The 26,215-nt window shown below is 43.3% G+C and overlaps 1 protein-coding gene across 5 annotated transcripts in view; it reads right to left on the bottom strand.

Moving 5' to 3' along the window:
- The window catches only part of nfatc1 (nuclear factor of activated T cells 1), a 364,061-nt gene that overhangs the window by 195,113 nt on the left and 142,733 nt on the right, over positions 1–26,215 (bottom strand). For all 5 annotated transcript variants that reach the window (XM_087986245.1, XM_087986244.1, XM_087986243.1 and 2 more), the window contains 2 exons: positions 10,850–11,052; positions 210–382 (listed from right to left, as the gene is read on the bottom strand). In XM_087986245.1, the coding sequence (XP_087842371.1) occupies positions 210–382; positions 10,850–11,052 (376 nt within the window). The remainder of the gene's footprint in view (positions 1–209; positions 383–10,849; positions 11,053–26,215) is intronic.

The following is a 26,215-nucleotide window of genomic DNA, read 5'->3' as shown; positions in this document are numbered from 1 at the left end:
GTGCTTACATGGTCACCATTAGCCGAGTTTTTTTAAAAAGCAAATTCTCAATATTTATTGAATTTAAATTTCACCATCTGCTGCAGTGGGATTTGAACACATGTCCTCAGAACATCAGTTTGGGACTCTGGATTACTAATTCAGTGACATTACCACAATGCTGCCACCACAATTCAATCTACCTAAAGCAGAAAGTGAATTATACTTACAGCATTCAATTGGGTTTGATGAAACCTGCAGTGAGATACTTCTACCGTTTGGTTGTGGAATATGTACACGAAAGACTAGTCTCACTCTCGTATTCTTCCTTCCAATATCAGTCTCGCCTTTCCTCAGCTCAATATCAGAATTCCTAAGTTTCAGTATCCCAGCACAATCAATACTGTTGGATGACAAAAAAATAGTTTTGTTATTATAAAGATAGATTTTTAAACCTAAATGACTTTTCCAGCTACAATAAACATGATAGGATTTGAATTGTTTATCACCTGACTGCAACATTCAAATAATGTTTATCCTGCTAAATAATAGATAGGTTTACTGATGCAATTTATGGCCTTTTTGTACAACCAGACTTAAACCAGGGAAAATTCATTTAGAAACTGCTGGCAACATGGTACAACAGTACTTAGACAACAGATTGACTTTGAAAAATGTTGAGTTAGGCCAACTGAAGTAAAAGGAAAAACTTAAGACATGATACTAAAAAAGCAGCTGGAACTGAACTCATTCACATAATACACAGCTAAACTGTGACAAAACAGAGCATAAAAACATACAAATGTTATTTGAAGAGAGGTTTCAGGTGCGTCACAGAAGATTGAGTGTCACCATTAAATTCCAGAACATTGAAAATTACCTACGCTCATTTCCAGGAAAGATGTGTGTTATAATTGCATGTAAACTTGGTGATGGCGACATTTGCTATTTTGTGTACAAAACAGGAATGGGCTGTTAGCTCCTCAAGCCTGTCTCACCATTCAGTGATATCACGGCAGATGTGTGATATAACTCCATATAGCCCATTTTTTATCATGCTTCTTTATAACTTTAGATAACAACAATTTGTTATCTAAAGGAAATTTGTTATCTAAAGGAACAATTTGTTATCTAAAGGAAGGAAATTGTAGTACAGATCCTCAAGGGTCATAATCTCCGGATTACTGTCTGAGCCACATGCCAATTGGCATAGGGATAAGAAAATTAGGGAAGTAGAACACGTGGCTAAGGGATTGGTGTGGGAAAGAGGGATTCCACTTCATGGGGCATTGGCATCAGTTTTGGAACTGGAGGGATCTGTACTTTTGGGACGGTCTCCACCTGAACCGATCAGGTATCAATGTTCTAACGAAGAGGATAAATAGGGTGGTCAGTAGGACTTTAAACTTCCGAGTTGGGGGGAAGGAAAAGTGAAAGCGACAGGGAGTATGGAGTTAAATGGAAAGATAAGCAGCAGGATAGCATGTGTGCAGGCGGATTTAAACTTGAGGCAGACTGGGAATGCAGCAAAAAGGAAGGATAACTTAGGACATCTTATGACTTGCAACATCTCTAATGATAAGAAAGTTAGCATTAAGGCACTTTACCTGAATGCTCATAGCATTTGGAACAAAGCAGATGAACTAATGGCACAGATCATCGTGAATGATTATGATGTGGTAGGCATCACAGAGACCTGGTTGCGGGGTCAGGACTGGCAGTTAAACATCCAAGGATTTTCAACTTATCAAAAAGACAGGGAGGTGGGCAGAGGGGGCGGGGTTGCCTTGTTAGTTAAGAACAAATTAAATCTATGGCACTGAATGACATAGTGTCGGATGATGTGGAGTCTGTGTGGGTGGAATTGAGGAACCACAAAGGCAAAAAAACCATAATGGGAGTTATGTACAGACCTCCGAACAGTGATCAGGACCAGGGGCACAACATGTACTGGGAAATAGAGAAGGCATGTCAGAAAGGCAAGGTCACGGTGATCCTGGGAGACTTCAATATGCAGGTGGGCTGGGTAAATAATGTTGCCAGTGGATCCAAAGAAAGGGAATTCTTGGAATGCTTACAGGATGGCTTTTTGGAACAGCTTGTCATGGAGCCCACAAGGGGGCAGGATATTCTGGACCTAGTGCTATGTAATGAACCAGACTTTATAAAAAGATCTTAAAGTAAGGGAACACTTAGGAAGCAGTGATCATAATATGGTAGAGTTCAGTCTGCAGTTTGAAAGAGAGAAGGCAAAATCGTATGTAATGGTGTTACAGTTAAATAAAGGTAATTATGAGGGCATGAGAGAGGAACTGACGAAAATAGACTGGAAGCAGAGCCTAGCGGGGAAGACAGTAGAGCAAAAATGGTAGGAGTTTGTGGGTATAATTGAGGACACTGTACAGAGGTTCATCCCCAAGAAAAGAAAGATTATCCGGGGAGGGATTAGACAGCCATGGCTGACAAAGGAAGTCAGGAAATGTATTAAAGAAAAAGAGAGATCCTATAAAGTGGCCAAGAGCACTGGGAAATCAGAAGATTAGGAAAGCTACAAAAACAAACAGAGGATAACAAAGAGAGAAATAAGGAAGGAGAAGATCAAATATGAAGGTAGGCTAGCCAGTAATATTAGAAATAATAGTGAAAGTTTCTTTCAATACATAAGAAACAAACGACAGGCAAAAGTAGACTTTGGGCCACTTCAAACTGATGCTGGAAGCCTAGTAATGGGAGATAAGGAAATAGCTGGAGAACTTAATAAGTACTTTGCGTCAGTTTTCACAGTGGAAGACATGAGCAATATCCCAACAATTAAAGGGAGTCAGGGGGCTGAGTTGAGTATGGTTGCCATTACAAAAGAGAAAGTGCTAGAAAAGCTAAAAGGTCTTAAAATTGATAAATCTCCTGGCCCCGATGGGCTACATCCTAGAGTTCTGAGGGAGGTGGCTGAGGAAATTGCGGAGGTGTTGGTTGAGATCTTTCAAAAGTCACTGGAGTCAGGGAAAGTCCCGGATGATTGGAACACCGTTGTTGTAACCCCCTTGTTCAAGAAAGGATCAAGACAAAAGATGGAAAATTATAGGCCAATTAGCCTAACCTCGGTTGTTGGTAAAATTCTAGAATCCATCATTAAGGATGAGGTTTCTAAATTCTTGGAAGAGCAGGGTTGGATTAGAACAAGTCAACATGGATTTAGTAAGGGGAGGTCGTGCCTGACAAACCTAGTGGAATTCTTTGAAAAGGTGACAAGTAGGTTGGACCAGGGAAACCCAGTGGATGTGGTCTGTCTAGACTTCTAAAAGGCATTTGGTAAGGTGCCACACAGGAGGCTGCTGAGTAAGGTGAGGGCCCATGGTGTTCGAGATGAGCTACTAGTATGGATTGAGGATTGGCTGTCTGACAGAAGGCAGAGAGTTGGGATAAAAGGTTCTTTTTCGGAATGGCAGCCGGTGACAAGCGGTGTCCCGCAGGGTTCGGTGTTGGGGCCGCAGCTGTTCACGTTATATATTAATGATCTGGATGAAGGGACTGGGGGCATTCTAGCGAAGTTTGCCGATGATACGAAGTTAGGTGGACAGGCAGGTAGTACTGAGGAGGTGGGGAGGCTGCAGAAGGATCTAGACAGTTTGGGAGAGTGGTCCAGGAAATGGCTGATGGAATTCAATGTGAGCAAATGCGAGGTCTTGCACTTTGGAAAAAAGAATACAAGCATGGATCACTTTCTAAATGGTGAGAAAATTCATAAAGCCAAAGTACAAAGGGATCTGGGAATGCTAGTCGAGGATTCTCTAAAGGTAAACATGCAGGTTGAGTCTGTGATTAAGAAAGCGAATGCGATGTTGTCATTTATCTCAAGAGGTTTGGAATATAAAAGCACCGTTGTGCTACTGAGACTTTATAAAGCTCTGATTAGGCCTCATTTGGAGTACTGTGTCCAGTTTTGGTCCGCACACCTCAGGAAGGACATACTGGCACTGGAGCGTGTCCAGTGGAGATTCACACGGATGATCCCTGGAATGGTAGGTCTAACATACGAGGAACGGCTGAGGATCCTGGGATTGTATTCATTGGAGTTTAGAAGATTAACGGGAAATCTAATAGAAACTTACAAGATAATACATGGCTTGGAAAGGGTGGACGCTAGGAAATTGTTTCCGTTAGTCGAGGAGACTAGGACCCGTGGACACAGCCTTAGAATTACAGGGGGTAAATTCAGAACAGAAATGTGGAGACATTTCTTCAGCCAGAGAGTGGCGGGCCTGTGGAATTCATTGCCGCAGAGTGCAGTGGAGGCCGGGATGCTAAATGTCTTCAAGGCAGAGATTGATAAATTCTTGATGTCACAAGGAATTAAGGGCTACGGAGAGAATGCGGGTAAGTGGAGTTGAAATGCCCATCAGCCACGACTGAATGGCGGAGTGGACTGAATGGGCCGAATGGCCTTACTTCCGCTCCTATGTCTTATGGTCTTATTTCTCAATCTCAGGTTCAAAAGGTACAATTAACCTATCGTCAATTACTATTTATGCTGAATACTCCTATTTGTTTTGTTATTTCACTTCTGAAAGGTCTGGCTTTAATGTTTAGACTATACCCTGTGGTCCGTGTTGGATTCAATGGTCTGTTTGACTATGGAGTCTGTTTATTATTGGTACTCACTGTGCTTAATTGCTTAAACCAGGGTGTGGACTCTGAGAAAAGTAAACAAAGCTGTAGAAAAAGTTGGAATGCAGAGCTAGAATCATATAAAAGACATATAAAGCACTGCATAAAATACTGAATAAAGTTGCTACAATCATGGAAACTAATCTCATCTCCACATAGAACTGGGATATATGAAACACAACATTCTTAAACTTCTAACCAGTGAAAACAGTTGCTTTTGACAACTGCATTCAAATCATCCATCAATCTTCTAATCCTAGAACCATTGTGCTTCTGTTCCAAGTGACAAAAGGATAGTGGCAAAATATACCCAATTTAATGACTTTCCAAAAGTTGTTCCATTTCTTACCTCTGCCTATTCTAAGTTTCAATCTAACATCAGTTTACTGATTCAGCAAAACATTAACTACTATAATGTGGGATACAGGCTAAGGCTGGAATAAGGAAGGCTAAGAACAAGCAATAGGAAAGGATGGAAGACTGCAGTAAAAGAAACATATCAATACCAAAAGATTAATGAAGGATGTAGTGGCATCCACATGGAACAAGTAGGGTAAACTGTTCGCTGAAGCAAAAGGAATGGCAGAGGTACTAAATGCGTGCTTTGCTTCTGTCATTACCGGATTAGGAAAATGGTGACAATGATCCAGTTGAAAATGTGGGTGTTGAGCAACTGAGCAGTTGTGCTGCCATAGTGATCAATAAATAAGCGGACAAAAAGTTGGCAAATGAAGTACAATGTGGGAAAATGTGAAGCGTTCATTTTGGAAGAGAGAATAAAAGAACAATATTATTTAAATATAGAAAAACTGTAGAAAGCTGCAACACAAAGGGATTTGAGGTACTAGTGCACAAAATACAGGAAGCTAGCACGCAGGTGCAGCAGGTTATCAAGAAGATGAATGGAATGCTGGCCCTTATTTCAAGGGAGTTGGAATATAATAGTAGGGAAATTTTACTGCAACAGGCACTGGTGAGACTATATCTGGAGCATTATGGGCAGTTTTGGTCCACTTATTTAAGGAAAGATATCATTTCACAGGAGGCAACTCAGAGAAGATTCCCTCGAAGGATCCCTCTGATGGAGGGATTATCTTATGAGCAAAGGTTAAACAGGTTGAAACTTTACTCACTCTTTGCTTCCTCACTCTCCATGGGAGTTATACCAGAAGATTAGGAGGCGGCGAATGTTGTTCCTCTTTTCAAGAAGGGTAATAGGGAAATACCTGGCAATTACAGACCAGTCAGTCTTATGTCTGTGGTCAGCAAGGTTTTGGAAAGAATTCTGAGGGATAGGATTTATGACTATTTGAAAAAGCATAGCGTGATTAAAGTGAGTCAGCATGGCTTTGTGAGGGGCAGGTCATGCCTCACAAATATTATTGAGTTCTTTGAGGAGGTGACAAGACAGGTTGACAAAGGTCGAACATTGGATGTGATGTATATGGACTTCAGCAAGGCATTTGATAAGGTTCCCCATGGTAGGCTCATTCAAAGTCAGGAGGTATGGGATACAGGGAGATTTGGCTGACTGGATTGAGAATTGGTTGGCTGACAAAAGGCAGAGAGTGATTGTAGATGGAAAGTATTCTGCCTGGAGGTCAGTGTTGAGTGGTGTGCCGCAGGGCTGTTCTTGGGCCTCTGCTCTTTGTAGTTTTTATAAATGACTTGGATGAGGAGGTTGAGGAGTGGGTTAGTAAATTTGCAGATGACACAAAGGTTGGACGTACCATTGATAGTATCGAGGTTTATTGCAGGCTGCTGCGCAACATAGACAGGATGCAGAGCTGGGCTGAGAAATGGCAGATGGAGTTCAACCTGGATAAATGCGAAGTAATGCATTTTGGAAGGTTGAACTGGAATGCTGAATATAGGATAAAAGACAGGATTCTTGGCAGTGTGGAGGAACAGAGGGATCTTAGTGTTCAAGTACATAGATGCCTCAAAGTTGCCACCCAAGTGGCTAGGGTTGTAAAGGAAGCATATGGTGTTTTGGCTTTCATTAACAGGGGGATCAAGTTTAACAGCTGCAAGGTTTTGCTATAGCTCTACAAGTCCCTAGTGAGACCACACTTGGAATATTGTGTCCAGTTCTGGTCGCCCTACTATAGGAAAGGTACAGAGGCTTTGGAGAGGGTGCAAAGAAGGTTTACCAGGATGCTGCCTGGACTAGGGTGCTTGCCTTATGAAGAGAGGTTGACTAAGTTCAGACTTTTCTCTCTGGAGAGAAGGAGGAAGAAAGGTGACCTGATCAAGGTGTACAAGGTAATGAGAGGCATGGATAGAGTCAATAGCCTGAGACTTTTCCCCAGGACAGGACTGACTGGCACAAGGGGTCATGGTTTTATGATATTAGGAGAAAAGTATAGAGGGGACGTCAGAGGAAGGTTCTTTATGCAGAGAGTTGTGAATGCATGCGGTGGTGGTGGAAGCAGAGTCATTAGGGACATTTAAGCGACTGCTGTACATGCACATGGATAGCAGTGAATTGAGGGGTGCGTAGGTTAAGTTATTTTATTTCACATTAGGATTAATCCTCAGTGCAACATCATGGGTTAAAGGACCTGTTCTGTGCTGTACTTTTCTATGTACTATGTTCCAAGAATGAGATATGAACTCATTGAAACATGTACGATTTTTAAGGGGCTTGACAGGGTAAATGCTGAGAGGATGTTTCCCCTCATGGACAAGTCTAGGACTAGAGGGCATAGTTTCAGACTAAAGGAGCACCAATTTAAGGCTGAGATTAGGAGGAACTCCTTATCGGAGGGTTGAGTCTTTGGAACTCATTGCCACAGAGATTTTTTTGGCCAGAGTTCTTGTGTATATTTAAGGCTGAACTAGGTAGATTCTTGATCTGTAGGGGAATCAAGAGTTACGGAAAAAGGGCAGGAGATGAACATTAAGAATGTCAGATCAGCCATGATCCTATTGAATGGCGGACCAGACTTGATGAGCTGAATGGCCTATTCCTGTTCCTACTTCTTATATTCCTATGGTATAAAGTAGAGGCACAAAAAAGCCTGGCAACACACCAGATTTAGTAATCATCAGATCCAGATGGGCCATATCCTAGATTGCTGACAAGGGTATGGGAGCAAATTGCAGAGCTGCTGACACAAATTTTCTAGGCCTCTCTGAACACAGGACTAGTCCTGGGGGACTAGGGAACTGCAAATGTGACACCATTGTTTAAGAAAGGGGCAAAAGATGACCCAGGTAACTACAGACCTGCAAGCTTGACGTCAATAGTAGGAAAACTGATGGAGGCTATAATACAAGATAAAGTAAATATACACACTACAGAGAAAAATATGTTAATATAAGACAGTCAGCATGGCTTTGTCAAGGGCAGGTCATGTCTGACAAATGTGACTGAGTTCTTTGACAAAATGTTAACAGGCAGTGGATGAGGTTAGTACTGTATGTTTGGACTTCCAAAAAACATTTGATACTGTGCAACATGACAAATTAAAAGTGTCTGAGATTAACAGGCTCTTGACAGCATGGTTTAGAGTTGTCAAAAATATAGGAAAGAGAGGATAGGTACAGATGGGCATTTCTCAGATTGGAGACAAGTTGAAAGTGATGTTTCCCAGGGCTCAATGCTTTTACTGATTTATATAAATGATTTGGAGATGGGTGTTAAGGGCAAAGTCTAAATTTGCAAATGATACTAAACTAGGGGGGATAGTGGATTGTAAGAATGATAGTGAGTTTTGCAAATTGTGAGAATGATGCTGAGCGACTTCAGAGGACATTGATAAGTTGGCCAAATTGGCAGACACCTAGTAAATGAATTTCAATGCAGAAAAATCTGAGTTAGTGCATTTTGGTTGAAGAAAGACAATACAGGTTCCATGGTACACCTTTGAGGTGAGTACAAGATCAAACGGACTTCGGGTTCACATGCATAATTCTCTGAAGGTGGCTGGGAAATGAAAACAGTTGTTTAAAAGATTTATAGGATCCTTGGGTTTATAAATAAAGGCATAGAGTATAAAAGCAAGGAGGTGATGCTACTCCTCTACAAATTGTTGTTCAGGCCATATTTAGAGTATTGTTTTCACTTATTAAGAAAAGATATTAAAGCATGGGAGAGACAATAAAGGAGATTTACTAAAATGATATCAGGAATGAGAGATTTTAGACACATGGAAAGATTACAGAAACTGGGTTTATTCTCCTTGGAGCAGAGAAAACTAAGGGTGACCTTACTGAGGTGTTCAAAATTGTGAACAATTTTAACAGGGTAAAGAAGGATATTCTGTTTCTGCTAGTAACTAGTGTCACAATTTCAAGACTATCAGCAAGATAGGCTAGGTGTGACATGAGTAGAAATTTCTTTACACAGAGAGTTGTTTGGATTTGGAATGCGCTGCCTGGGAGAGTAACAGAGGCAGATTCCACACAACGTTTCAAAAGAGAGTTGGATATATATTTGAAAATGATTAATTTAGACGGCTGCAGAGATAGGGCTGGAGAATGCGATTAGCTGGATAGCTATTTCGGGAGTGAATACAAATGTGATGGGTCAAATGGCCTCCTTCTGTAATGTAAAGTGCTATGATTCCATGCTAGGGTAAAGGCTCGTCCAATGTTTTATACTGAAGGGCCACCAATACACTATATTTCCAAGGTGAATGAAAATGGCTTTGTGTAACTAGTACAATTACTGCAAGAAAATTAGTTAACCAGGACCAAAAAGTACCCAATGAAATTATTTCACAGCAACATCAAAGTGATTACAGAAGTTTAGACACAATGTGGAACATTCTAACTATTTCAAGATAAATGCAAGGAGACTTTTTTTTAATACATGACAACTTTTAACAACCTTGATTTTTGGCATCATTGTCTAACAAAAATTAAAAATAGAAACAAAAGCACTCTTTAAAACAGTGCACTCCACATTTTTTCGGTGATAACAGTTAGCAACAGTGCTTACCATTTATTTTAAACATACATCCTTTCAGTTAAGTTAGCATAAAAAGTTATTTTTAATCAACACATTAAACATGTGCATCTCACAAGCGTGCAACTTATTTTGGTGGCACATGTTGTTGAACTATCTGCATAAAGAAAATAGTGCATTTTGCTAGTACCTTTCAAATTTTCGGGATGTACTAAAGTGTCGTCACCATTACAATATAGGAAATATGGCAGAAAGTTTGTCCATGTGGAGATCCCACAAACAGTAATGGCATGATGACCAGATAACTTGTTTTTAGAGTCACAGAATCGCTAAGTTTGGAAGCAAGCCGTTCAGTCCACTGACCCTCCAAAGAACATCCCACACAGACCCACCCCTCTACCCTAACCCTGTAACCCCCCCAATCCATCTAGCCTACTCATCCCTGGATACTATGCACAATTTAACCTGGCCAATCCACCTATTCTGCACATCTTTGGACTATGGAGCAAACTGGAGCTTCTGGAGGAAGCCCACGCAGACACAGGGAGAAGGTACAAGCTCCACACAGACAGTCACCTCAGGCTGGAATCAAACCCAGGTCACCGGTGCTGTGAGGCAGCACTCAGTGATAACCACTGAGTCACCATGCTGTGATGCTATTTGAGAGATTAGTATTGACCAACTGGTTTGAAGTTGCTTGCTTTTCATCAAAATAATGTTGTGGGATTTTTACATCCACTTAATAGGGTTTTGGTTTAACACCCCAACCAAAAGATGTGCTGCCTGATTTCCGCTTCCCTCCCCCCACCTCCTCCCCCACCCCATAGCAAAATAAAGTGTCAGTCTAGATTTTGTGCTCAATACTTGGAGTTGAAGTTGAACCTATGAACTTCTAACTCCAAAGCAAGCGTGGGCCATGATCGACATGCAAACTGTGGTCATGGTTGAATGATTTTCTGCCTGCAATCTACAATGAACTCAAACAGCATGTAAAGAATGCATGATAATTGCAGAATCTGGATATTGCAGCTAATGGCTTCTGCATTAATTTATACCCTACAAATAGAAGTATTAAGTAATCTTGTAGTAGATTCTCATTAAAGTTACAAGGTCCACTTATGTGGCAATGAGAATCTGCAAATGGTACAAGATGGGATTAGGGAAAGAAAAATTATTTTAATTTAAAAATCTCCAAGAGCATTTTACTTGCAATGGCTTCTCACATCATGGTAAAACATGTGAACAGAGGAGTCTTTTTTTGAAGATGGAGACATTTGAAATTAGGCTTACTTTGCTCTCATGTTGTTTTCTGGTAACAGTGGAATCTCCAGCACCTTGGTGTTATTGATAATGTTTTCGTGGCTGCTTGTGGAAACTGTCTTCCCAGTGATTCGATGGACCTGGTAGAAAGCATGGGGTCGCAACAGGCGATCGTCTGCTGTCCCGATGAACAGCTGTAGAGTAAGTGGTTCACTTTCCATATAACCATGGAGCTGGCAATAAAACCGAAAGAGTCTCTGTTTGATATTATATAACACACAGCATTAAATACCTTTTTATATATATATATAAACTGAAGCCAAAACCAGGCAAGAAAATTATTGACAGCTGCTAAATATGTTACATACTTCAGTAATCACAACATAAAAGTGTATTTAGTTCATTTCTCATTAGAGTAAATTTTGCCAAACATGATTAATTTATAGTTCCAGACACTTCTTTGAGGCTGCTGTGGTGTTGTTTCTCAAAGGTCCACAAAAGAAACACAAAGACTGGTTTCACAAATCTTTTCAAAAGATGCTCCTCCAACAATCTCATTCTTGTCTATTACTTCCAACATGCAACATGTATAAAACTGCTGGACACCTGATTAAGGCACTTAAAATTATCATTTGGTAGTACTCTCACCACTGAGTCAGAAGGTTATGGTTCAAGTCCTGATCCTAGAATTGAGCACACCAATCCAGGTTGGCATCCCAAGTGCAGCACCAAGGGAGCAGGAGAGTGTCAGAGATACTGTCATTTCAATAGGATGTTAAACCAAAGTCATGTATGCCAAGCAGGTAAATGCAAAAGATCCATGGCAGTATTTCAATGAAGAGGAGGGGAAGTCCTTGCCAACAGACTTAATTTCATCAAAACATATTATTTAATTCTTAAACTGTGAGAGCTTGCTGCACATAACTTGGCTGCCACATTTCCTACATTCTGACTTTAAAAGGTACTGCATTGACAGTAAAACACTATGGGATATCTGCTGATAATGAAAGGCACTACAGAGGAACCTTGATTATCCAAATATCAATTATCCGAATTTCGAATTATCCGAAGAAGATCTCAAGGTCTGGCAAAATTGTTACATCAAAGGAGGTAAGTGTATTTGGATTACCTGTACTGAAGAACATGTGAAAACACTGGCAAAAACGAAGAAACACAAGCACCTCAAGCATCAGCGGCTGGATATCTTTTAGGTAAGGGTTAGTTACACAGACCTTTGCAAAAGTAAGTGCTTTACAGTGTATTCCCGTCACTTTAGCAGGCCGTCCATGAAAAGATGGCCGAGAAAGTAAACTCATGCGCGAGGCAGTGCTTCTGCCTTTCTGAGATAAAGGAGCACAAAGCGAGTCGCATGTCAATTTTCTCTGTTCTTTTATAAGTTCTCTGTGAACATCAGCCTGTAGAAGTTTCACACCTTTTTAAAAATACATGAGAGAAATGGCTAAGAAAGTAAACGCATGCGCAAGATGGTGCTTTTGTCTTTCTATCGCGACACTGATTTCATGGAAACTGACAAATGCTCTTGTGATCATAGAAGCTGTTCGGGACCTTGCTTAATGTTGGGATTTTACATAATTTTGCGATCGTAAGGGTTTAGTTCTTCCCAGTTTAACCTGCAATTTGCAGAATGCAAAGATTAGTTTGTTTATTTAGCAGACTCATCAAAATTATAGATTTAAACAAACTCTCTGAGGTAGGGCACAGCATTAAATCAGTACACCTTCCCTTGTTTAAGGTCAAATTGATTATCCAAATACGAACGAAGTAGTGCCCGCCCATCTCGTTCGAATAATCGAGGTTCCTCTGTATAGTGTCATAGAGGTGTACAGCATGGAAACAGACCCTTCGGTCCAACCCGTCCATGCCGACCAGATATCCCAACCCAATCTAGTCCCACCTGCCAGCACCTGGCCTATATCCCTCCAAGCCCTTCCTATTCATATACCCATCCAAATGCCTCTTAAATGTTGCAATTGTACCAGCCTCCACCACATCCTCTGGCAGCTCATTCCATACACATACCACCCTCTGTGTGGAAAAAATTGCCCCTTAGGTCTCTTTTATATCTTTCCCCTCTCACCCTAAACCTATGCCCTCTTATTCTGGACTCCCCGACCCCAGGGAAAAGACTTTGACTATTCATCCCATCCAAGTCTCTCATAATTTTGGAAACCTCTATAACGTCACCCCTCAGCTTCCGACGCTCCAGGGAAAACAGCCCCAGCCTGTTCAGCCTCTCCCTATAGCTCAGATCCTCCAACCCTAGCAACATCTTTGTAAATCTTTTCTGAACCCTTTCAAGTTTCACAACATCTTTCTGATAGGAAGGAGACCAGAATTGCACACAATATTCCAACAGTGGCCTAACCAATGTCCTTTACAGCCCCGCAACATGACCTCCCAACTCGTGTACTCAATACTCAGACCAATAAAGGAAAGCATACCAAACGCCTTCTTCACTATCCTGTCTACCTGTGACTCCACTTTTAAGGAGCTATGAACCTTCACTCCAAGGTCTCTTTGTTCAGCAACACTCCCTAGGACCCTACCATTAAGTGTATAAATCCTGCTAAGATTTGCTTTCCCAAAATGCAGTACCTTGCATTTATCTGAATTAAACTCCATCTGCCACTTCTCAGCCCATTGGCCCATCTGGTCCAGATCCTGTTGTAATCTGAGGTAACCCTCTTCGCTGTCCACTACACCTCCAATTTTGGTGTCATCTGCAAACTTACTAACTGTACCTCTTATGCTCGCATCCAAATCATTTACGTAAATGACAAAAAGTAGAGGGCTCAGCACCGATCCTTGTGGCACTCCACTGGTCAAAGGCCTCCAGTCTGAAAAACAACCCTCTACCACCAGCCTCTGTCTTCTACCTTTGAGCCAGTTCTGTATCCAAATGGCTAGTTCTCCCTGTATTGCATGAGATCTAACCTTGCTAATCAGTGTCCTATGGGGAACCTTGTCGAAAGCCTTACTGAAGTCCATATAGATCACATCTACTAATCTGCCCTCATCAATCTACTTTGTTACTTCTTCAAAAAACTCAATCAACTTTGTGAGACATGATTTCCCACGCACAAAACCTTGTTGACTATCCCGAATGAGTCCTTGCCTTTCCAAATACATATGATTGCAAACCTTTTTTTAAAGTCTCCACTCTCCTTAAATATTTATGTTTTCTAAAGAAAACTCAATAATTGTACACTGCTGCAATAAATAAATTATTATTGTGCAGCAAGCTGAAATGTTGACATTGCAGTAAATTTGCCAAAGCTTTGAAGTATTTTTTAAAAGAGAAATTCATTCTCGGGGGGTGGGCAACATTAGCAGAAGCAGCACTTATTGCCCATTCCTAAATGTCCTTGAGAAACACACCGAAGGGGTTTTTTTTTTGCTGAGCCACCTTATTCTCCATGTGGTAGAGGTACATCCATACCATTGTTAGGTAGAAAACTCTAGGATTTTGAGTCAAAAACAATTAAGGTACAGCGACATGTGAAGAGGATGAGATAGCTGCTGTCCTTGTCCTTTCAAGTGTTGGAGATCTCTGGCTTGGGAGCTGCTACTGAAAAAGCCTTGGCAACTTGCAGTAGTCAACAGAGTCAAAATTAGAAAGCTTTCTAAAAATTATGAATTCATAACAAAAACAGCAATTGCAATTTTCTACCATTAGAAAGGCATAAAGGTTTCATGCAAATAACATTGTTATTCTACGTATAAGACATAGATTTGTATCAGGAAACATCTTGATTAAGTGATTATCTTGATTAGATTGAACATCTTGATTAGATAGTTATAGACTGTCACAGAGCATTGTGAGGACAGTTAGCAAAAAAGGGTGCCAACCTCTACAAACCCTAAACACTGAAATTCCTTCCTGAAACCTCTATGTCTTTAAGGCACACTTTTAAAACTTCCCTCTTTGACTAAATTTTGGTTGAATTTCTCCATGGCAAATCAAGTTTTATTTGATCATTCTCTTGTGAAGCACACTGGGTCATTTTAAAGGCAGGTTTATAATTGCAGCTCGTTCATATGAAGATAGCACAAAGACTTCAACAAGATGCGAGTGTGGGAGTAATGGTTAACCAAGTGCTAATGACTAAAAGCAAGGTCAAATCATACGACTAAGAATACTGCGCAAAGAGAAAGTATGAATAATACTGTTAATGTGGTGGAGGACAAAATTGAGCTGTGAAATGTGCATGCAAAAGAAAGCAAGCATAGGTCCCAAGGAACTGTATCAAAGACAACATCAAGACAACAGAGGTGAGATTTGCAGTTAGGCCATGATGGGACATAAAATAACTGCAGGAAAGAATATCCAAGGCAGAGACAACAGACGCCCAGGTTAGATGTGATTCCCTACAGTGTGGAAACAGGCCACTTGGCCCAACAAGTCCACACCGACCCTCTGAAAAATAACCCCCCCCCCCCCCCCGACCCATACCCCTACCCTATTATCCCACATTTACCCCTGACTAATGCACCTAACCTACACACCCCTGAACACTATGGACAATTCACCTGACCTGCACATCTTTGGACAGTAGGAGGAGACCGGAGCAGCCAGAGGAAGCCCACGCAGACACAGGGAGAATGTGCAAACTCCACACAAACAGTCATCCAAGGCAGGAAATGAATCCAGGACCCTAGTGCTATGAGGCAGAAATGCTGACTACTAAGCCACCGTTGTGAATCATTGGAGATGGGACAAACAGCACAAGGTGTGTGTCAGGACTACATGGAAGACCCAATATGCTGACATTCATGGGAACTGCTCATCAAATTTGTAATAATAACAGTGAATGACTCTACTCCCCAGGACCCTTCAAAAAAGTCTGTCTCTGTGTTGGATTCACAGCATTTGGGCAGATCCAATTTATTTACCCGCATACTTAGCCAGGAAATGTTAAAGTAAAAAACTCTTCATCTAATTCCTGAATGACTAAACATTGACCCCCAAAAATACACACTGACACCCCGACCAGACCCACCCAACATTCCCCAGCACCGTCCTTCTCTACCTAGTCAAACCTGACATGACAAGTCTCTGACCTGAAAACGCATGCCAACCTGATATGACCACACTCAGACTCACCTACTCACACATCCATCTGTCACTCCATCATACCCAACGCATTCACCTGCCACCCAATCACATTGCTCCTTCACTCATGCATCCACCTGTGTGTTCATCATTTAAACTCATTGTACAGAATCTATTGTTGCAAAAAGGGGGCTTGGCTTCTATACCCACCCCTACAAACAGTACTTTGCTACAACAGACTCAGCATGGTACTATATTTCTAAAGAAGCCAGAATCAGAAGATCCTGCTGTCACATTGAGACTTGGGTACCAATTGGGGTAGTTCACTATCTCCTATCTTTTTCTAGATATTATTAATCAGCCTGTTCAGTGCATTATGACATACCTCAGAGACAGATGGGACTTGAACTTAGACCTCCCAAATCAGAGACAGGGACACTACCACTGCACCACAAGACAACCTCTTTCTAGGCTATGAGGAATTGACAATTTATCAATGGTAGAAAGTAGACCACTACAGAGTGTTAATAAGAAGTTATTTGTCTCACATAAGATACAGTTTATTTCACAATAACAAATACTACAATTACCATTAATTACAACTATCGGGATCCAGTATGTCACATCTATCTCCATCAGGATCTTGTGCAAGTCTAACTTTCCCTATCCAAAGACTGCGTGACATATCAAATTGGGTGGAGCTTATAAAATCTCAACAGTAAATCTTTCAGAGCCATTACATTATACAACAATGACCAGAATATCAGGGCAACATCAGGGCGCACAAGAATATGAGAAGAAAGATCATTTGACATTGGTATATCATGGAAGATCTGGGTCAGGACCAGACCCAGGATCTGGGTCAAGATCTTCAACTATTCTAGTTAAAGTCAAACTGGCTTATCACAAAAGAATGCAGACAAGGAGAGGTGGACTTGGCGGTCAGAATGTGCTATTTTCTATGCAGGCAGGGTCGGGGTGAGGCTCGTGAAATCTAGCATCTGTGCAAGCTGCAGGTCAGGAAAGAGCTTGTGGTCTTTATAAAGTAATTACTTTATAAAGTTATACAACACGGAAACAGGCCCTTTGGTCCAACTCGTCCATGCCAACCAAATATCCTAAATAAATATACTCCCATTTGCCAGCATTTGGCCCATATCCTTCTAAACCCTTTCAATATACCCGTCCAAACGCCTTTTAAATGTTGCTATTGTAATAACCTCCACCACTTCCTCTAGCAGCTCATTCCATACTCGTACCATCTTCTGGTTGAAAACGTTGCTTCTTAGGTGCCTTTTAAATCATTCCCCTCTCACCTTAAACCTATGTCACCTAGGTTTGAACTCCCTCACCCTGGGAAAAAGACCTTGAATATTCATTCTACTCATGCCCTTCATGATTTTACAAACCTCTATAAAATCATCCCTCAGCCTCTGACGCTCCAGGGAAAATATTCTCCCTACAGCTCAAACTGTCCAACCCTGGCAACATCTTTGTAGATCTTTTCTGCACCCCTTACAGTTGAACAACATCTTTCCTATAGTGGGGAGACCAGAACTGAACACAGTATCCCAAAAGTGGCCTAACAAATGTCCTGTACTACCACAACATGACATTCCAACTCCTACACACAATGCACTGACCAATAAAGGCAAGCATACCAAAAGCCTCTTCACTAACCTGTCTACCTGTGACTGAACCTTCAAGGAACTATAAACCTGCACCCCAAGGTCTCTTTGCTCAGCAACATTCCCCAAGGCTCTACCATTAAGTGTATAAGTTGAAGTCTTTGAATTTGCATGCTATATTGCATCAACCTGGCGAAAGTGAGGACTGCAGATGCTGGAGATTAGAGTCGACAGTGTGGTACTGGAAAAGTACAGCAGGTCAGGCAGCATCCGAGGAGCAGGAAAATCGACATTTCTGGCAAAACCCTTTCATCAGGAATGAGGCTGGGAGCCTTGGGAGTGGAGAGTTAAATGTGAGAGGACGGGTGGGGTTGGGGGGAAGGTAGCTAAGAGTGCAATAGGTGGATGGAAGTGGGGTAATAGTGACAGGTCGGAGAGGAGGGTGGGGCAGATAGCTGGGAAGGAAGATAGACAGGTAGGACAGGTCATGAGGGTGGTGCTGAGCTGGAAGGTTGGATCTGGGATAAGGTGGGGGAGGGGAAATAAGGAAACTGGTGAAATCCACATTGATGCCACGAGGTTGGAGGGTCCCAAGGCGGAAGGTGAGGCGTTCTTCTTCCAGGTATTGGATGCTAAGGGAGTGACGATGAAGGAGGCCCAGGACTTGCACGTCCTTGGCGGAGTGGGAGGGGGAGCTAAAGTGCTTGGCCAAGGGGTGGTGGGATTGGTTGGTGCGGATGTCCCGGAGATGTTCTCTGAAGCACTCTGCGAACAGGCGTCCTGTCTCCCCAGTGTAGAGGAGACTGCATCGGGAGCAATGGCTAGAGTAAATGTGGAAGTGCAGGTGAAACTTTGATGGATGTGGAAGGCTCCTTTGGGGCCTTGGATGGATGTGAGGGATGTGATATGGTTGCAGGTTTTCCAATTCCTGCGGTGGCAGGAGACGGTGTCAGGAGGGGAAGGTGGGTTGTTGGGGGCACGGGGATCTGGCCAGGTAGTCACAGAGGGAATGGTGTTTACGCAAAGTGGATAGGGGTGGGGAGGGAAATATATCTCTAGTGGTGGGGTCCTTTTGTAGGTGGCAGAAATGGCAGAGGATGATGCGATGTATACGGAGGTTGGTGGAGTGGAAGATGAGGACCGGGGGGGTTCTGTCCTTGTTGCGGTTGGAAAGGTGGGGTTCGAAGGCAGAGGTGTGGGAAGTGGATGAAATGCACTGGAGGGCATCATCAACCAAGGAGAAGGGGAACCTGCAGTCTTTAAAGAAGGAGGCCATCTGGTGTGTTATGTGGTGGAACTGGTTCTCCCGGGAGCAGATGTGGTGGAGGCAGAGGAATTGGGAATAAACCTGTCAACACACTGATTGTGGCCATGCAAGTAGCATAGTATCTGCACTTATCAATATTCCAAGAAAAGTTCTAGTCAGTTTTGTATTAAAACTGTAAAATAATGCTGTCAGTGACCCATAAATAATCACTTCCATAGATGCACATGCACTAAGCGGAGAAGGAATCCCAGGATTTGGAGCCAAACATGATAAAAGAGTAACCAACAGTCGGCACTAACCAAAGTCACCAATACATGGCAGACATGTAATATAATTAATGTTCCTCCTGTCTATGGGGCATGGCCCAGGGTACAAGTATAGTGCATATACTTTAAAACAGAATGGTGGTGCACAAGAAACATACTGAGTAGGTACGATCCTGCTTGAACACAACGTTTTGCAAAATCAATCAAGTAGCAACATCTAGATAAATGCTATCATCTCCTACAGATGACACCTTGAAAGGAAAGACATTTGTATTGTGTCTTCCACAATTTCAGACACTTTACAGCCAATGAAATACTTTTGAAGGATATTTACTATTGCAACAATGGAAACTACAGCCAGTAGAATACGTTTCCATCATAGCCACTGATAAAATATAGGAAACAAGGCAGCTAACTTGCACACACCAAGCTTCCACAATGAGATACATGAGCAGATAATACACTTCGTATTTTACTGATGTTGGTTGAGGAACAAATAAATATTGAAAAATGTGTTGCTGGAAAAGCGCAGCAGGTCAGGCAGCATCCCAGGAGCAGGAGAATCAACGTTTCAGGCATAAGCCCTTCTTCAGGAATCTTCGGGCTTATGCCCGAAATGTCGATTCTCCTGCTCCTGGGATGCTGCCTGACCTGCAGCGCTTTTCCAGCAACATATTTTTCAGCTCTGATCTCCAGCATCTGCAGTCCTCACTTTCTCCCCGAACAAATAGATATTGTCCAGATTAGCAGTGGAGAAATCAAGGGAATTTATCCATCCACCTGAGAAGACAGATAGAGCATGCATTGAACATGGCCTCCAGCAGAGCACTCCTTCAGTATTACACTGGGACTGTCTACCTGGATTATATGTGTCCAAGTCTCTGGATTGAGGAATGAACCTTTGGCTCAGGGACACGCATGCTGCCACTGCACCATAGCTGACAACTGTCACTTTTCAGTTCTCAGCAACACTAGTGGCATCTGCCAAGGGCATGAAATTACAAATCACAGAATGAATTAGAAATCCCTACAGTGCTTTAGGGGGTCATTCCGTCCATCCAGTCCACACTGACCCTCTGCAGAACATCCCACACAGACCCATCTCTCTACCCTATCCCCATAACCTTGCATTTCCTATGATTCATCCTCGTAACCTACACATTCCTGGACACCATGGGTAATGTATCATGGCCAATCTACCTAATACAGAGTGCTACTGTCTACAGAAGGTGCAAAAAGTGGCATATCTAATAATGAAGTAGGGATGATTTCCCTCAATTCCCCTCAGTAGCCTTTCTAAGAGCTGCAACCTAATCTACATCACTGAACCGATGGAGCACCTGGAGGAAATCCACACAGACACAGGCAGAACACGCAAACTCCAGATGGTTATCCAAACTGGATCCCTGGCACTGTGAGGCAGCAGTGCTAACCACTGAGCTCCTGTGCCAACCAGATGGTCCTAAATAGATCAAGAGTATCTCCCATTGCTGCTCCAGAGAATTCAAAGCTGAGAACATGAAAGACTTCAACTCACCAGGATTACATTAGATGCTACAAATACAGGACAGCGACTGCTCAATACTTAGAGAGATCACCCAACCGAGTGAAGAAATGCTGAATGTACTATTGTTTGTAATAGAAACAGCTTTTTCCTGTGTGGAAGACCATGTATCATTTTTCCTCCCCAAACCACCTTGAGAACATAGTGCTATTGAGCATTCTCATAACCCTAACCTTGTCCCAGGATTAAGTGAAATTAAGATGGCAAGAGAGAGAATACAGAGTGCTACTGCCTGCAGAAAGTGCAAAAAGTGGCAGATCTAATAATGAAGTAAAGATGATTTCCTCTCAGTAGCCTAAGAGCTACCACGATTTTGATTGAGGGGATCTGAAGCAATCAAACAGAAGAGAAACTAATGATATACAGACAAGCAAAGCATTCCCTCCTCAGTCTTTGTGGGAGACTTTCAGACCTGGAAGTATTAGGCTATTGTTCTTGACTTACTAACAGGAGGTGCATCAGCCATTGGCCATGCCTGTTACTGCAGCCTTCTCAGTATCTCTGTGCAAGGTCCTAAAGAGCAGCTTTGCACCAGGGTGTCGAAAATTAACTCCATGAAGCAAGCACCTGAATGATGATACTTAAGAATTGTTGCGTACCAATTTGCAGAAGCGTTTGACAACATCAAATGTCTGATGAAAGCATGTAGACCCCAGCAACTTTGCAGAGTTCACTAAGCTAGTTTGCTGCTACATTAAATTATTCTGTTCATTTATCGGAGTGTCTACGGAATCCGATAATAAGATAGTTACTCTCTCTCTTCAGACTTTCTAGAGCCATCCATCACACCATTGTTTCTTTTATGTTAAATACAGAACACAGAACATAGAACAATACAGCGCAGAACAGGCCCTTCAGCCCTCAATGTTGTGCTGACCTGTGAACTAATCTAAGCCCATCACCCTACACTATCCCATCATCATCCGTGTGGTTATTCAAGTATTGTGTAAATGCCCCTAATGTGGCTGAGCTGAAAATGTGTTGCCAATGTAGTTAACTCAGCCACATTAGGGAGGAGAAAGTGAGGACTGCAGATGCTAGAGATCAGAGCTGAAAATGTGTTGCTGGAAAAGCGCAGCAGGTCAGGCAGCATCCGAGGGGCAGGAGAATCGACGTTTCGGGCATAAGCCCTTATTCAGGAATCCTGAAGATTGCTGCGCTTTTCCAGCAACACATTTTCAGCGCTGATCTCCAGCATCTGCAGTCCTCACTTTCTCCTCCCTAATGTGGCTGAGTTAACTACATTGGCAGGTAGGGCATTCCATGCCCTTACCACTCTCTAACTAAAGAACCTGCCTCTGACATCTGTCTTAAATCTATCCCCCCTCAATTTGTAGTTGTGCCCCCTCATACAAGCAGACGTCATCATCCTAGGACTTTCACTGTCTACCCTCTGATCATCAAATCCCCTCTTAGCATTCTTCTCTCCAATGAGAACAGACCCAAGTATCTCAGCCTTTCCTCATAACACCTTCCCTCCAGACCAGGCAACATCCTGGTAAATCTCCTCTGCACCTTTTCCAATGCTTCCATATCCTTCCTGTAAAATATACTAGAACTCCATCACCAGTACTTTACAGTTTCCACAAGAAGGGCAGACAATTTACAGAAGCTAATGGCTCTGATTGTTTCTCTTCCTATAAAGTTCTACAATTTCTACTAGGGCGTAAACCAAAAGTCGTCAGCTACATAACATGTGTTGAGAAAAGAAAAGTACTTTTGACTTATACCATTAGGATTTCAAGCCTCTTGAACTGAATTTTTCACAAGTTAGTGTAAAGACAGCTCCAGGAGATAATCTCCAATCACTAAGTCAATGCACCATTTACTGCAGATTAGCAAGTACTGCAGAGCAGTTTGTTGAGAAAATCCCCCAGTAAAACCTCAGAAAACTTGTAGGCATTTTTAAATGTGAAACATTTTTTTTAAAGATATTTCCAATATTACCAAACAATCAAGGACCAATGAACATTAAGACTCTTCTGTCGGTTGAACGATAATGATCAGGATTTGGTCTTTGCATGTAACTAAAGGGAAATTTTAATATAGTACAACCTGTATCATTCCAAACAAATGTTGTTCTCAAACTGGTACAAAGAATAACATCAATATTCTCCCAACATACAGTTTTATGCTTTGAGACAAAGATAAAACTACCACACTGAAAACAACTATTCTCTAATTCCTTTAACCCATGGATTACAAAGAATAGTTTTGGGTTAATGCAAAAGATCACAGTAATTTCTCTTTTTATTTCCGACAAATAAGTTTGAATGATATTGCTCCTAAGAAAGAGCAGAAAGGTCAATCAGTACTATTCTAACTATCTATAAAAGAAGGAAAAAAAGTAAATATTTTTAATCACCAGACTTGCTGGCTACTGCATCAGTTGCACCATATGCACTTTCTCTTTGACTGCTTTATCACTGCATTTCACAATTGAACAGATGAGCTTAGAGACCCTGACTGTACTATACAGCAGTGAACCCATCATTACAATTCAAACACTGCTATCATTGTCTTAGCACTGCTAAAATATGCAAGGTGGTTGCATGGACCTCATTGTATTTGTGCTCTGCTATTACATTTGGGATTTCTAAATTGTGTCCTTGATTCTCGAATGCAAAGGGTAATCCTAGAATCCCAGCAGCTTAGTCTTCATTTTCTCAGAACTTTTGAATAATTAGGACATCATGGGTGCTCCCTAAATAGTAGCTATTAATGTGGTTCAAAACCACTGGAATGTTAATGGAGTAGTAAGCTTTTCCATTTGTGCATGTTTTTGGCTCTGTGAGCTAGATTTTTCAGACTATGCCCAGCAGAACAGGTCTATACTATCCTGCAGATGTTGGCAGAATGATACACTTCTCACTGCTGCAATTTTCCCCGGATGTAATGACAGACAGTAACACAGGACAGAATGCAGGGTCAAACAGTAAGCCCAATTAAAAGGTAAATTAGAGTAAATATAACATATCTAATACACACTTGCCATTGTAAGATGACAGTGTGCAGTACTGCCTCAACTAGGATCAACAGAAAAGGATATGGTTATTCCTGAGAGGCTGACAGAACGAACCCGTGGGAGAGCTCTCATTTATCTCTCAGCTCCCCAGCCCACAAACGTCCATTTATCTCCCAGCCCCACTACCCTCCCATTTATCTCTCAGCCCCCCCAGCCAACAAACCTCATTCCTACTGAAGGGCTTATGCCCGAAACGTAGAGTCTCCTGCTCCTCGGATGCTGCCTGACCATCTGTGCTTTTCCAGCACCACACTCTCGACTCTGATCTCTAGCATTTGCAGTCCTTGCTTTCTCCCTGTGGGACAGCTTGTCCAGTCCACCTAAAATGTACAGCCTATCCAGAATAAAGGTTTTAAATTGGAGATTCATTTACTTGCATATCAGTCACCTTTGACCCATTAAACACACAACCAATACACACACCCCATACACTCATACCCAACCCACATAACCTACACCCCACATACACACCCCACATATCCTCCAAACACACCCACCCCACACCCCTGCACACCCCTCACATCACGCACACCAACTTGACACTCACACACCCAACTCCAACCTCACACACACACCATACACACAACCCACACCCACCACACCCTTCCACACACACCCCACCACACCCCTCCACACCCAACATATCCTCCAAACACATACCCACACACCCACACCCAACACACCCATCCGACAACACACTACATCACACACATTCCTCATACACCACATTACACACACCTCACACCACACATCACATACACCCCACATATCCTCCAAACACACACCCACACACCACACACATCCTCCAAACACACACCCACACACCCATCCGACACCACACACAACACACCCATCCGACACCACACACAACACACCCATCCGACACCACACACAACACACCCATCCGACACCACACACAACACACCCATCCGACACCACACACAACACACCCATCCGACACCACACACAACACACCCATCCGACACCACACACAACACACCCATCCGACACCACACACAACACACCCATCCGACACCACACACAACACACCCATCCGACACCACACACAACACACCCATCCGACACCACACACAACACACCCATCCGACACCACACACAACACACCATCCGACACCACACACAACACACCATCCGACACCACACACAACACACCATCCGACACCACACACAACACACCATCCGACACCACACACAACACACCATCCGACACCACACACAACACACCATCCGACACCACACACAACACACCATCCGACACCACACACAACACACCATCCGACACCACACACAACACACCATCCGACACCACACACAACACACCATCCGACACCACACACAACACACCATCCGACACCACACACAACACACCATCCGACACCACACACAACACACCATCCGACACCACACACAACACACCATCCGACACCACACACAACACACCATCCGACACCACACACAACACACACACAGCCCACCAGACACCCCACACCACACCCCACCACGCGCACCCTACACCACACTATACCATATCCCACCCCACAACACACAACACTACACACACTACACACCACCCCACATCACACACCCCATAGCGCATCAGACACCCACTCCACATCACACCAAGCCACACCCCCTACCACACCCCCCACCACACCACACCACACCACACACATCCCACACATCTCACATCACACACACCCCACACACCTCACATCACACACACCTCACATCACACACACCCCACACACCTCACATCACACACACCTCACATCACACACACCTCACATCACACACACCCCACACCACACACCCCACACCACATCTCGCACACCCCATACCACGCGGCACTCCACACCATACACCCCCATCACACCACACACACACACACACTCCACACCCACCCAACACAACATCAAACACCCCACACTGCATCAGATACCCACTCCACACCACACACACACCCCACACACCTCACATCCACACCACACCCACCTCACATCACACACCACACACACCCCACACCACATCACACACACCAAACACGTACCACCACACACATCCCACCCCACATCACACTCACACCACACCACACACACCCCACACCACACATCACACACACTCCACATCCCTCACCACACCACACCCCACACACCCCCAACACACCACACACACCCTACACATCACATCACACCACACACAGTCCACATCACACACATCCCACACCACACCCCACACCACCCCCACCCCACACACACCCCCACACCACCCCTACCCCACCCCCCACCATCCCCACCCCACCCACCCCACACCATCCCCACCCCACACACCCCACACCATCCCCACCCCACACACCCCACACCATCCCCACCCCACACACCCCACCCCACCCCCACCCCACACCATCCCCACCCCACCCCCACCCCACACCATCCCCACCCCACACCATCCCCACCCCACACACCACCCCCCACCATCCCCACCCCACACCATCCCCACCCCACACACCACCCCCCACCACCCCCACCCCACACACACCCCCCACCACCCCCAC

This window comes from Chiloscyllium plagiosum, unplaced genomic scaffold (genome assembly GCF_037043375.1).
Source record: "Chiloscyllium plagiosum isolate Xiang-an unplaced genomic scaffold, Cpla_swu_hap1 HiC_scaffold_4, whole genome shotgun sequence".
NCBI classification, from domain to species: domain Eukaryota; kingdom Metazoa; phylum Chordata; class Chondrichthyes; order Orectolobiformes; family Hemiscylliidae; genus Chiloscyllium; species Chiloscyllium plagiosum.
This window is presented reverse-complemented; position numbering and strand designations above follow the sequence as displayed.